Source organism: Paramisgurnus dabryanus, chromosome 15 (assembly GCF_030506205.2).
Source record: "Paramisgurnus dabryanus chromosome 15, PD_genome_1.1, whole genome shotgun sequence".
In the NCBI taxonomy this organism is placed as follows: Eukaryota; Metazoa; Chordata; class Actinopteri; order Cypriniformes; family Cobitidae; genus Paramisgurnus; species Paramisgurnus dabryanus.
In genome coordinates this window covers 29,352,145-29,367,645 of record NC_133351.1, presented here as the reverse complement: position 1 = coordinate 29,367,645, position 15,501 = coordinate 29,352,145, and the positions used below count along the sequence as shown (strand labels likewise).

General features: G+C 39.5%; 1 protein-coding gene across 1 annotated transcript in view; it reads right to left on the bottom strand.

Annotated features, from left to right (window-relative positions):
* LOC135782605 (poliovirus receptor) overlaps window positions 1-15,501 on the bottom strand; it is a 57,400-nt gene that overhangs the window by 13,752 nt on the left and 28,147 nt on the right. The window contains exons 2-4 of the mRNA XM_065292983.1: window positions 14,129-14,470; window positions 13,567-13,869; window positions 391-496 (exon numbers count right to left, since the gene is read on the bottom strand). Of these exons, the coding sequence (XP_065149055.1) occupies window positions 391-496; window positions 13,567-13,869; window positions 14,129-14,470 (751 nt within the window). The remainder of the gene's footprint in view (window positions 1-390; window positions 497-13,566; window positions 13,870-14,128; window positions 14,471-15,501) is intronic.

The window sequence follows — 15,501 nt, the reverse complement described above, 5'->3', positions numbered from 1 at the left end:
AATTATTGGGTAGTGCTGCAACCTGTGATTGGTCAAACATATGATGCACAAACTTATTACGAATTAATTTAAATATAACTAGATAAGTAGATAAGTAATATAATCTTTAAAACCAACACAATCTCATGGCAATTCATATACTTTACAAAGTGGCTAATATACATTAATTCGTACGACCACATTCACACGTTTTTGTACGATTTGCTTCCACCTCTGTGACTGATTGGGGATCGGGGTGGGTTTTCAAGTTTTTTTTTTTAAATGGTACCTTTTGGTATGATTCACATCGTACTAATTCATATTAATTTTTGAACTTTTGAAATACGTACAAATTCCTGTGAAATCAGGCTGATAAAACTGTGAAGACTTTAAAAAACATGCATGAATTACCTAGTCCATGTGTAGTTGGTCGGTCTTGGATTAGACTCAACTAAACACTGAAATTCTTTAGGCGCTGTTGGCTTGTCTGGAATTATCAACACTGATTCTGGAGGATCTGCGAAGGAAAATTTTTATTTCATTGTTCACATAAAATAAACATTATACATAAATGTAAGTTTCATTTTTTCTTTCTCTTTGGGTTATGTCTGTGTATGTGCAGGTTTGTAGTTGTACCCTTCACTTTTTTTTAACCTTTCATCATTTCCACTGACCATTTTGGTCTCTCTCTACCTCTGTCCGGTACATTGTTGTTACAGTATCTGCTTTATGACTACTAGGATCTATTTTTATTTATTTAGCACAATATAAATTCAATATTGATATAATATACAGTGTTTTTTAAGTGCAGAGGGCATACCAAACAAGCACATTCACTTTTTGTGAATCAGCAAGTGACTGTGTAAGCGTTTTATACAAATAAAGCAGAGGTGGCTGACATCATTGGAACTCTATGCAGACGGAAAAGGACAAACAATCGATGAGGATGCAGCAGCGGCAGTTTGCCAGAGACGATACTGTATAGAGTATGCAAGGCAATCTTTTTTTTACGTTCCCAACACCCTGGAGAGACAGTTCAGCAGTTTACATTGCCTCTCAGGTAGGCAGCAAGAGACTGTGCATTTGCGGATGACATGAATAATCAAATTCGTGATGCCATACTATAGGCAAATGTTCGTCAACTACAGTAACCTTGCACTAAATTGCGCATTGGAAGTTGCTGTGCTCTGTAAACAGATAGAGGAAAATCATCAGTTAGTGAGACATCTATACCTGAACAAGAGTCTGTGAATCGCATCTCGAATAAAGGAGGAAAGCAAATGAAAGAAAAACTTAAGGAAAGACAAGAAGCAGAATGAAGTAAGATGAATAAACAGTGCTATCGATGTCATAAAACTAATCACTTAGGGAGAGAACTTTATGCAGACGGAAAATGACAAACAATCGATGAGGATGCAGCAGCGGCAGTTTGCCAGAGACGCAGAGCACTTTTTGCATTATTCTGGACCTGATGTTCAGGATATTTTCTCAACCCTGGCAAACACGGGAGAGGACGTATTATAACGCAGATGTCAAGGTTTTTAATGCATATTTTGCTACGCATAAATACTGTATAGAGTATGCAAGGCAATCTTTTTTTTTTTACGTTCCCAACACCCTGGAGAGACAGTTCAGCAGTAGGCAGCAAGAGACTGTGCATTTGCGGATGACATGAATAATCAAATTCGTGATGCCATACTATAGGCAAATGTTCGTCAACTACAGTAACCTTGCACTAAATTGCGCATTGGAGGCTGCTGTGCTCTGCAAACAGATAGAGGAACATCACTGAAAATGTAAAGCAGCAAACAGTCAACCAAGTTTGCTATTTGAAAATCTTGTAGACTCAGGTGCAACCAGCAGTATCATTGACGAAAGTACATGGGAAAGACTGAATGAATACATCAATGAATATCAAATGTCATTAATACATACCAGAAACTGAGAGGAAATCTGATAAGCCATTGCCAATAAAGGGAGCTTTTGAGTGTGACGCTAGAAAAGACACCCAAGGGGTATCTGTGAGTTCATTGTCATCAAAGAGACTGGAGAACTGTTATTAGGGAGAGATAGTGCTATGAAACTTGGAGTGACATTGACACAACCATTGCAGAAATAACGGACCTCAAACAAACACTTCATTCACAATACCCAGAAGTTTTCCCAGGAGTTTGTAAGCTGAAAACCAAACAAATCAGCTTATATATACACCCCAGGGGCGTAGCAAGCTTTTTAAAAGTGTGGGGGATGGATATATATCATTTTAAATTTGATATAAACGCACCAGAAACACGCGTATGTGCACCTGGGATGGAATTAAGCACCACCCATGACACAAACACACCCTCTCTTCCTTCATAGACCTCTTTCACAAACTGTAACATTAATTTTTCATTGCTCACCTGTGAAACTTTCTGTGTCTCTCTCTCTCTCTCTCTTTAAACTGATGCCTCCAGCAACCTCATCTCCTAAACAAGGTGATAAAGGAATAAGGCTGTGGTACTAGCAAACCTTATTGAAACTTGAAAAGTAATATATTAAAGGAATAGTCTACTCATTTTCAATATTAAAATATGTTTTTACCTTAACTTAGAACTGTTGAATCATCCCTCTATCATCTGTGTGTGTGCACGTAAGCGCTGGAGCACGCTGCGACACTACGATAGCATTTAGCTTAGCCCCATTCATTCAATGGTACCATTTAGAGATAAAGTTAGAAGTGACCAAACACATCAACGTTTTTCCTATTTAAGACGAGTAGTTATACGAGCAAGTTTGGTGGTACAAAATAAAACATAGCGCTTTTCTAAGCGGATTTAAAAGAGTAACTATATTTTATGGCGTAATAGCACTTTTGGGAGTACTTCGACTTGGCGCAGTAACACCCTCCCTCTCCCATTATGAGAGTGAGAAGGGGAGCGGACTTTTCAGGCGAGTCGAAGTACTCCCAAAAGTGCTATTACGCCATAAAATATAGTTCCTCTTTTAAATCCGCTTAGAAAAGCGATACGTTTTATTTTGTACCACCAAACTTGCTCGTATAACTACTCGTCTTAAATAGGAAAAACGTTGATGTGTTTGGTCACTTCTAACTTTATCTCTAAATGGCAGCATTGAATGAATGGGGCTAAGCTAAATGCTATCGTAGCGTCGCAACGCGCTCCAGCGCTTACGTGCACACACACAGATGATAGAGGGATGATTCAACAGTTCTTAGTTAAGGTAATAACATATTTTAATATTGAAAATGAGTAGACTATTCCTTTAAATTAATGCAAAAATATATAATGGTAATAGGCTACTGTTGTTTAATGTCAACATTTATCAACATCCAGCTTTTAACTTCACTTACAGGATTTCTCTTGAAAAAGGTGTCAATCTTCTCCTGCCTCTTTCTTTTCTGTATCTTATTGATACTGCGTGACAAAAAGATAATGGTAAGCTCGATAGTGACATGGGTCTGAGAGGACTGTGACTGCTAAATTTTGCTACTTGTGCCCTGAAAAGCTTTTTCTCTGGTGGTCTAAATGATGTAACAATTTACCGTTTTTACATTAAAATAATATAGGCTACACTTTTCTTTCATTGTTTGTATAAGTTACCTGTTGAAGAACTATGTCATCATTTTTTTCTCCTCAACAAGTACAATCATACACAACAGGTAGTATTAACAAAGTATTCAGCTAATCAACAAACAATGCTCAAAATATCAAATAGATTGCAATTTGTCCCTCATCCTCGTCAATTCCCTGCCTTCTTCATCAAAGGTTATACATTGCATGCCACATTGATTGTCTACACATGACCGAATTTAGCCAGCTGCTGAACAATAACCCAATTAGCATTAGTCCCAAACACATATCAAGCTTATTCAAAAACCTCAAAAGCATAGAGTTGATTAAAGTGTTTAATAAAGTTTTTTAAACACTCATTCAAAGTAGCCTACCTGAAAAAGGGAGATGTAAATAAACAAAGTTCCCGCCTCCTCAGCGCGAGCTGACCGATCAATCTAACCCACCAAAAGAGGCGGGACTTAAGGCAGAACAGCCAATCATCAGCCGGTAACACTCAAAGCCGGTCTCATGTTTGAGAGGGGAGGGGGAGAGAATGCAGCGCAGCGCAGCAGACAGAGAGCGTCCAGAGAAACGGAGGAGCGACTTTAATAAGGCGTTCTTGCAAAACTGCATAAAAAGTGTGGGTGTTGAACCCTCTCACCGGGAACAGTGTGGGTGTTAAAACACCCACATCCCCCACGGGTGCGACGCCCCTGATACACCCGAATGTTCAGCCAGTGGCACAGCCTTTAAGGCGAATACATTTAATTTAAGGGGTCATATGGAGGAAAAGATAAAAGAAGCTTCTAAAAATGGACATCAAAGAGGAAGTGAAACAGCCTACACAATGGAGTAATCTAATTGTAAACAAGGAAGGACTGGCCATCTGGAGCACAGGGACGTTTCCTGGTGGCCTGGCGGTCGTTCTGGCCTGCCGTGCAGCCAGCTCAGGCTGACGTGATATGAACTGTTTCTCAATCCGAAAGCTGCAGACTCCGGATGTCGCATATGCAGGCTACATACGTAATCAAGCCTGGTTTATTTCAGTTAACTGAGCATAAGTCATAATTAGCACAACAATTTACGATTGATTAAGAGTAAGAGTAAACTTTATAATTGTTAATATTCTGAAAAAAGACAGTCTTGATGTATGGAGCTAGAAGAGTCTCAATAAAGATAAATGCACACACTACATTCACATATGCACACACAGGATTCGTACATACACACGCAGGATACACAAATGCACACAAAATTCACAAATGCACACACAAAATTTAAGAAGCACAGAAGATTCAGAAATGCACACAAAATTCAGAAATGCACGCAAAATTCAGAAATACACAACCAATTCAGAAATGCAAACAACATTTACAAATGCACTCAAGATTCACAAATGCACAGGACAAGATTCAGAAATGTATTTCTGATGCACATACAAATATATCTTGATTTACAAACTGTTTTTGGTCTGTGAACTTTACTGCATTTGTGTGTGAATTTTGAGACTCCCCTGACTTGGCTCGACATACAAATGCCTTTTTTTAAAACATGATCTGCAACCAATTAGATATCTCCCTTGTTTTAGCCAATCACAAGAATGCACCCTACGTGGGGGATTGTTTACTTATAAGCCAATCACATGACCTTTAAGCTGGTTTGCCAACCGCCAATAAAACCGAAGAAGAAGAAGTTTACACAGCGTGATATGCACGTGGTGCAGGCGCGAGCTAATGTTAGCGCGGTGGAGTTCTGTCTGTAAGTTGGTTGGCATTTGTGTGTCGAGCCAAGTCAGGGGAGTCTCAAAATTCACACACAAATGCAGTAAAGTTCACAGACCAAAACAGTTTGTAAATCAAGATATATTTGTGTGTGCATCAGAAATAAATTTCTGAATCTTGTCCTGTGCATTTGTGAATCTTGAGTGCATTTGTAAATGTTGTTTGCATTTCTGAATTGGTTGTGTATTTATGAATTTTGTGTGCAATTCTGAATTTTGTGTACATTTGTGAATCTTCTGTGCTTCTTAAATTTTGTGTGTGCATTTGTGAATTTTGTGTGCATTTGTGTATCCTGCATGTGTATGTACGAATCCTGTGTGTGCATATGTGAATGTAGTGTGTGCATTTATCTTTATTGAGACTCTTCTAGCTCCATATTGATGACGTATGCAGCCTACAAATGCGACCTTCCGGAGGCTGCTGCCAAAAAATCTATGAATCAGGCAATGCCACCACATGACCTTACGCAGACAGCGCCCTGCCTTTTTGACTATATCTGACAAATATGCAGCACAAACGCAAAGGGGAAGCAGAAAGAGAAAGCTTGAAATATTCGCCAAGAAGGGAGCAGGTCAGTCAAGTTACCAGTAAAATCAAATATTGCTGATTGCATGTTTTAAAGTCAGGTGCTTGCATGATGCGTTGCTTTGTTTAAAGTCCTTACCCGGGAAACCCCTATATTGCCACTCCGAACGCTTCAAGCAGATCATTAATTTGCATTTTCAATAAGCTTTCTATGCAACCATAGCGAAATACGAAAGGGTGATATATGAAGTTTTTAATTTTATAAAACTGTGCAAATCATGTTTTTTTACAGTCATTTTACTTTTTAATATGCAGCCCTTTATGATGGCTGTGTCCTAATTCAAAGGCTGCAAACTTCTAAGGACGTATTTTAAGACTGATTGCGTCACAGCAGCGTGACTTGAGGCTAGTAATGCTGCGTTCCAGGCAACCTGTAACCCGTAATTCACGACTTCAAAACCATGATTCACGGCTCTGAACTGGGAGTACATCGATCTAGTACGAGTTCACGGGTGGGAAGTCACGGGTTTGACTCTCGTTCCAGTGCACTTTCACAGGTAGAAGGTTGTAAAAACACGGGTTACAGTCTGCCTGGGATGCATACTCCCAGTTCAGAGTCGTAAGTCGTGGTTTTGAAGTCGTAATTCACGTGTTCAAAAGCCTGCCTGGAACGCAGCATAAGGCCGTCCCAATTCAAAGAATGCTTAGAATGAAGCCTCAAAATGTGTCCTCATTTCTCCGTGCTGTTAAGGATAGAATGAATGGATCCTTAACAGCCGAGGATATCCCAAGAGTCATTGTGCGTCTGCAACGACTGCATATAATGGATGGATATTCTAAAATAAACAATTAAAAACTTTATTAAATAAAAGTGTATTTGTCAGAAAAAAAATTTTCTTGTCACTGTTTTAGTATAATAAGTTGTGTTTTGTGTTAATAATATTCTTTTTATGTTGCGTATATTTCTAAGGTTGATTAATTTGATTTACTGTTGAACATGGGCGGAGCGACAAGGTGGTTTCTGGAGCTCAAGCCCCAAATGTTTTGTCAAAAGCCACGAATCTTTTCAGATCTGTAAAATGAATTCATCCAGTATGCTGCATTCAGCTTTAATCTCTCCGGTACCCCACTCCAGTGAAAACAAATGGGAGATGCGAGTTGAAGGCAAATTAATATTCTGAATCTCCCAACAGTAAACGCATTTTCAAAGTGTCTTTATTATTACAGTGCCTTCGTTATTACTGTAAGTGTATATTAATAGTTATGTGATGTAAATACTGTTAAATAGTGTCAACTGATATATTATCTGCATGGCTTACTGTGGGTTTACACCAGCCGCGGAAGAGGTGGCAAAAACGCGCTATTCACGCGTAGTTGGACGCTTGAACATTTGAGTTCACTCGCTTCATTCTCGCGTGAAAGCCGCGGGTGAAATTCTAGTCATTCGAGAAATTCACGCGGAAATCCGCGTCATGGGAGGGGCTTCTGCGACTCCATGGAGACTACACCACTCCGCTCGCTTCCTGTAATCACGTCACTACTACAGCAAGCTCCTGATTGGTTAACGCGGCGCGGAATTCCGCCAAAGTTCAGATTTTTGAACTCGCGCGTTTCCCGCGGCAACGCTCAATTCGTGCGGAACGCCCCGCGCGTTCCGCGCCATCCGCGCCGCGGCTTCCGCGTGTACCGCGCCGCAGGATGCCTAATCGCGTGTTTGCATTGACTTAACATGTAAATCATCCGCGCTTGCCGCCTCTTCCGCGGCTGGTGTGCATGCAGAGTTATGGCTAATGTTAGCGCTCTGATCTATTCTGCCTGCTCTGCACACTGTCGTTGGTCACAGTGAATTAAAACTTTGATAAAACCTTGCTCATTGTACATGCGCGCTTCCATAAGCAGAAATTGTTCTGCTAGTGAAGTAAAAATTGTTATTCTTGCTTATGTAGCTTTATAGTTACTGGATCAGCCTACATCAAACATATTTTGCCTATTTTTGGATGAGAGAACTTAAAGTGTCAGTGTCAAAATTTGTTAGTTACAGTTTCAAAATTACAATAGAGAGAACCTTGCTGTGTTCTCTGTATTGTCATTTTGAAACTTCTCTTATCCAAAAAAAAGGGAAAGGATAGGATTAAAAAAAATTACTTTATAAAGCTGCCGTAAATCGAGAAAAAAATATTAGCAGGGGACCATTGAAACCCCTAGATTTGGGCTAAGCCCCCAATGTCTACAATGTCTGGCTCCGTCCCTGCTGTTGAATAGTTTAATCTACATCAACATGTCATATTTTCTAAAATAAATTAATATTTTTCTGATTTCATAGAAACGTCTCCGCTGTGTCCTGCTGACAGGCGCGGTGGGCGCGTGCAGCAGGTGACGGCAATTATGGGTCCCCGAAGGTTAGACCGTTTCATTTCAGTTCTCTTCGCGAACTTCTGAGGCTTCCACCTTGAAAGACCGAGTGCTCACCTTTTAAGGTCTCATGCTTATAAGGTTGCAGCCATTGAATTGGGACACAGCTGATGTCTTAAAAAATATTAATATACAGACACCAGCTATTTATTAGGTACACCTGTCCAACTGCTCGTTAATCCAAATTTCGAATCAGCCAATCACATGGCGGCAACTCAATGCATTTATGCATGTAGACATGGTCAAGACGATCTGCTGCAGTTTCAATGGGGAAAAAGGTGATTTAAGTGACTTTGAACTTGGCATGGTTGTTGGTGCCAGACAGGCTGGTCTGAGTATTTCAGAAACTGCTGATCTACTGGGATATTCACACACAACCATCTCAAGGGTTTACAGAGAATGGTCAGAAAAAGAGAAAATATCCAGTGAGTGGCAGTTCTGTGGGCGCAAATAACTTGTTGATGCCAGAGGTTAGAGGAGAATGGCCAGACTGGCTTGAGCTGATAGAAAGGCAACAGTAACTCAAATAACCACTCGTTTTAACCTAGGTATGCAGAAGAGCATCTCTGAACGCACAGCACATCGAACCTTGGGCAGATGGGGTACAGCAACAGAAGACCACATCGGGTGCCACTCCTGACAACTAAGAACAGGAAACTGAGGCTACAATTCGCACAGGCTCACCAAAATTGGACAATAGAAGATTGGAATAACGTTACCTGGTTTGATGAGTCTTGATTTCTGCTGCGACATTCGGATGGTAGAGTCAGAATTTTGCGTCAACAGCATGAAAGCATGGATCCATCCTGCCTTGTATCAACGATTCAGGCTGGTGGTGGTGGGGGATGTTTTCTTTGCACACTTTGGGCCCATTTGTACCAATTGAGCATCGTGTCAACTCCACAGCCTTCTTGAGTATTGTTGCTGACCATGTCCATCCCATTATGACCATAGTGTACCCATCTTCTGATTGCTACTTCCAGCAGGATAACGCGCCATGTCATAAAGCGCAAATCATCTCAAACTGGTTTGTTGAACATGACAATAGATTGCTACTTCCAGCAGGATAACGCGCCATGTCATAAAGCACAAATCATCTCAAACTGGTTTGTTGAACATGACAATAAGTTTACTGTACTCAAATGGCCTCCGCAGTCACCAGATCTTAATCCAATAGAGCATCTTTGGGATGTGGTGGAACGGGAGATTTGCATCATGGATGTGCAGTCGACAAATCTCTGCTGCAACTGTGTGATGCTATCCTGTCAATATGGACCAAAATCTCTGAGGAATGTTTTCAGTACCTTGTTGAATCTATGCCACGAAGGATTAAGACAGTTCTAAAGGCAAAAGGGGTCCAACCCGGTACTAGGAAGGTGTACCTAATAAAGTGGCCGGTGAGTGTAAGTTAAGTATAGATTATTAAATATTTGTTTAATTTCATTTCAAATATAAATATTTCAACATTTGAACTGTGGTCTCTCGAAGCCAACTGTGTATTTGTCTGTGGTTTGGAACTGCAGTTTTTGAGGGTTCCAGTCTACAGTATAGACTCTAGACTGCATCTTGACAACTCATTATTAAGATAGACCACTTGTTGGTCAGTCCCCTTTTCTTTATTTTAAATCTGTATAATTTTGTTCCCAGTCAGATGAACAGAGTGGCCGAGTTATGGTTATATTTCGCCTGGTAGTCTACCTGTTATATCAACTAATAATATTAACGTATAAGATTAGCAAATCCGGTAGATTACATGAACATGATTACATAAACAGCAGCAGCCAAGGTGGCCTGGGATGGGGTCAAATTCCCATCCTGAATTATTGTCCCAGTCTGCCCTTGCTTGTTATAGTGCCAAAATCCAATTCTGAAATCATGTGTCTTGACATGCGGCAAGCCAATCGAGCAATCACCCGAGAACGATACCTCATCTCCACTGTCGATGAGCTTTTACAAAGCATGAAAGAATCTATCTTCTTTAACAAGCAAGATCTCAAGTGGGGATATCATTAACTGGAGTTAACACCACAGTCTTGCCAGATTACAACATTTGCATTCCATAATGGGGTATACAGATCAGAGTTTGATTTTTGGAGAATCGTCTGCAAGTGAGCAATACCAACATGATATAGCGTCTGCCCTTGCTGGAATAGAGGGAGTTGAAAACATAGTTGATGTAATTGTGCATGCAGCTGATCATGAAACATATATGCAATGTCTACATGCCATCATGAAGCATCTGAGAGAATGCGGGCTAACCCTGAATCCTTCAAAATGTCTGTTAGGCATGGATTACTTAAATTTTATGGGAATTCTGCTCCCACAGAAAGACATTGGTTCCACTGAGAGATTTAAAGCTGTGGCAGAGGATCAAGAACCACAATATGCTTCAGAAGATCAAAGCTTTCTTGGTCTTGTCAATTACAGCAGTAGATTTATTCCACGATTTTCAACAACACTGGCAGAGCCCTCTGAGTTTGTCTCTGGTCCAGAAAACGCATTCAGTGATCTATAAAAGGAACTTGCAAGAGCAGGGACTTTCCCATACTTTGACAAGTAATCTTCAACACAGGTAATTGCTAATGTTAGCACTGTAGGGTTGGGTGACGCAGCCCTGTGGGGTTTTGTATTGACGTAGTGGCAAAAAATGATAAATGGTGACAGTCAGACTGTCTACTGATAGTCAGACTATCAGACTGTGAGAGATGGTATTCTCAGACTGACAGGAAGGCCTTTGCCCTTGTATGGGCCTGCAAGAGGCTACACCCCTATGTGTATGGCAGACAGTTTGATTTGGTCACAGACCATTAGCCATTAGAGTCAATGTATGGTCCACGCTCCAAGCCCTGTGCCCGTGTTGAGTGAAGGGTTTTGCACCCCTTAACCTTATAAGGTTGTTTATGTTTCATGGAAAGAAAACATTGCCGATCCCTTATCATGACTCTTGGAAAGCACAGCAATGGGAAAAAAACACTTGCATGAATCAGATGAGTATATGAAATTTGTAGCCATTAGTGCCACCCTGAGAGCCCTAACTACAAGGGTAGTGGAGGAAGCTTCGGAAAAAGATTTAGAACTCATAGATCTAAGAAAAGTGTATGACGTATGCACCTGTGGCTAATGAGCTGTGTGTTGTAGGGTTTTTCGTCTTACGTGGAACACATATTATTCTTCCAAAAACACTACAAGCATGAGCAATTTCGCTGCCACATGAAGGACATATAGGTATTGTTGTAACTAAACAAAATCTGAGAACAAAAGTATGGTGGCCTGGTATGGACAATGCTGCTAAAAGATATTGTAAATCATGTCATGGTTGTCAAATAGTATCTTGCCCTGATGCTTCAGAACCATTGCGGCCTTTACCATTGCCAGATGGCCCATGGCAAGATCTAGCAGTTGATCTACTTGGACCATTTCCATCAAAACACTTATTCCTAGTTGTAGTGGATTATTACAGTAGGTACTATAAATATGACAAACTGACCTCCACCACTGCAACAAAAGTGATTCATATCCTCGAGGATATATTTTGCCGACATGAACTTCCACTCACCCTGAAGTTCGATAACAGACCTCAATTCAGGTCAGATGAATTCAAGGATTTCTGTGAGGTGAATGGAACCAAGCACCTGAAAACTTTTGTTGAGTGCCATAATGCTTCAATCATACAACGAATCAGAAATGCACAGTCAGACAGTGTACAAAGGAATTGTGCACAATCCACAAACAGAAATCCCGCTGAGCTTCTGTTCAAAAGAAAGATGAGAAGCAAGCTACCTGATCTTACATCAGTGGATAATGATCTTGAAATTCACAACCATGATGCAAAGAAAAGGGAAATATAAACTGTATGCGGATGAACATCGCAGAACAGATTACTCAAATGTAGGGGTTGGAGGCAGAGTTATTCTGAGGCAGGACAAAGTTTACCACACTGTTAAATGCAACACCTCACACAGTGGTCAGAAAAGCCAGGAACCAAATAACGGTTGAATCACCTACTGGAGCCCAGTACACTCGCAACAACATTTGTAAAAAAAATACATAGAGAGAGAGAAAAGAAGCAGGACAGCAAGAAAGAGGGAGATGATAATGGTGCTATAAATGCAGAACAGCAGACATTGTAAGATGACACAGAGAGGTTTGCATCTTCTACTATGGGTAACCAAAATATACTTAAAATATACAACCAAAATAGATCCATGCCCACTTTTAGGGGAAAACAAACTGCCATACAGTCTAATGTACTTCCCACAACTCCAATATTTTACAACCTATAATGAGCATTGTGTTATTTTAGATAGATAACTGCTGGGCTGTCTTAGTATTTGTCTGTTATCAACTAGCCCAGGTTACCTGCCATCATCATCATCATCATCCAAATCGTGCTGTTATGGACAAAATGGGGCATATCGGCCAACACTACTCAGTACTCTAAATATAAAGACTCGATGAGGTACGAGTAAATGGATGTTCACATTATAACGATAACTATCAAAAATATAGTTTAAAAATAGTTCTTAAAAAACATTTTATTTTAAAGAGCATTACCTCAGGTATCCAATTTCACATGCAGTTGCTGTGAAATTGACTACGTAATGTTTTTATTCTACTACATTGACTGTGACAAAAGTAAGATCATCATCCCAAAGTCAGTTATTTTTTTAAATAGGGTTTGGTTTAAATGCCTTTGATAATATCTTCTGTTAACACAAGTTCAAATTATTTTTGCGTTTAATTGTACAACATAAAACATCACTTATATTACCCACTTTTCACTTGAACTTAGACTACAGACTTTGTTGATGACTTTAAACATCATCACGGATGAAAATCTCAAAAACAATAAAACATATAGACACAAAAGCTTGGTGGTGATGCTGTTGAAGTCCGGCGACCATGGTATAGTTTACTTAAAGTCTAAGGTTAGCTTTAAATTTCTAGTAAATGCATTTAGACTACAAAAATCATAAAAGTTGTGTTCATTTGTGAAGATTCTGTTGTTGGTCATGTAATTGTAACCTTTTGTTGATCACAGAGCTTATTTTTTTAATAATCCAAAGCCTAAGAAAAAATCCTATTCACTTTTGTCAAGAGAACCCAAAGCTAAAAATAGGAAACCCAAAACAGATCATTCCTGCAGCTCTCAGCTGTGTCACATTTACACACTCAGTAAGTCTTTTGATGTTGGATTTTGTATGTATATTTGGTGTTGCACAATTTTTCCTACTCTTGTTTGCATATGAATATTTATACTTTAACATAAACAGCAAAATCTCACAAATGTGGACACAAATGTTTTTATAACTTACAATGGATGTTTATTGAGTAGTCCAGCACAAGCTTGTTATCCAGGGCCTCATGTGTTACCACACACTGGACCTTCTGCTGGTTTAAATCTTTGGATGCTACACCAACCAGGTTGGACACCACAGTAAAGGTTCCATTCAAATGCATTGTGTGGCTGGTTTCAGTCCTCAGGGAGCTATGCAGATCTCCTAAACTCCACAACACTTTTGCTGCAGGCCGTGCATTGGCAGCAAAGCATGATGCCAAAGTAACATTTACATCACCAGAAACAGGCATCGCCCCTGCCACGGTAACCTCAGGAGGAACTATATTTGGAAAGAAGAAAAAGTAAATGCATTACTGGTGAACTATACAAATTTACAAAGATTATACTTGGTCTTATCATCATCAATTTACTTTTACAAGTTTTTCTAAGCAAATAACATTTGAAATTCCAATTAAGCCTGCTATAAACATAATAAATACTCATTTTATGGGATTGGTAATTAATCGTGTTTACATGCAGATATAATAAAATGAGTTTATTATTCCTATATATCAGACAATATTATAATGCCATCATACCAAGAACTGTGACATTGATGTTGGTCTCGAATGGTCCACTGGGAAATAAATTGAAGATGCAAGTATAGATCCCTTCATCCAGGAGCCTCATTCCCAGCAGCTGAACAGATCCATTTTTTTCTGCAATGTTACCAATGAATTTTATTCTGCCCTTTAATCCATTTATGTTTTCTGTTCTGCCATCTGGTAAAATGATGAAAAAAGATTTCTCCACAGGGTCTTCTCGCGTCTTTTTCCGCCATATAATCCGGGATAGACTCTCTTCAGTGTCTGTCAACTGAGAAAAGAACGTGCCACTTTCTCCCAACCTGACTGATGTATCATGACCAATAATCCTTATACCTGACAAACATAACAACACATGAATCAACAAACATTTCACAAGTAGATATTCAGCTGACCAAATAGGAATAGAAAACAAGGAAGGGTGAAAGGTGGACAAACAAAAATGGGAAGCACAGAAGCATTGATTCAACCTGATGTTTAGTGTACCCTATGCAGGGCTGGATGTAGGCATGGCCAGGGGCTGAGCCCACCCAAACATCTGTCTTGCCACCCAATCAGAATTTAGTCAAAGACATCATTAACATATTATTTTACTACCATTTATAAATTAGCTAAAAACAATCTGAAGCAGGATATGTTGTAGACTATACTAACCAACATAGGCGGAGGGTGTGTAAGGTTATCCACTTTCAAAGACAGTGTTAAGAACACACAAAAAAACAACAACATAAAAACAACATAAATAACAATATTTGTCACAAACAGCAGCTTGTTGTGTAACTTCAAAAGGTTTTCTGTAAAATGATATAAAGATATTGCATATATTCCACTGTATATGGTTATGGGGACAATTCAATTGTTTTTAGGCGGCAATTGGATAAAAAAGGGTATTATTCCTCCCTTTAGTTGGAATAGATTAACTTTTGCATAGATTTTGATAGAGACAAATTTCCTTTTCCTCTGTAGCTGGAATCAAACAAAACTGCCTGCAGGTTTCTAAAGCACTCAGGGCCAGAGTTAAAATACAGACTTTAGAAAAAAAATCAAAAAGCGCCTTTGTTTATTAGGGGATTGACAACACATACAACCATGTTTAGCACTTTCAACAGTGTTTTGTGTAATTTTTAAGGGTTTCCGGTAAAATGATACCAAACTTTTGTGTGTACATCCCTCATGTGGGTATTGGAAACTTTTGAATTTGGGTAGGCAAAATCCAGGCTGAAATCCCGCATACAGCTGTTGGTTAAAACAGTTCCCTTTTGAAATAACTTTACAATTGAAATGGCACTATGGGAAAGAACGCCACAGTACTCGCAAATCTGAAAAATCTGTAAAACTAGTCTGTCTAGCCTGAGTGATGACGTCAC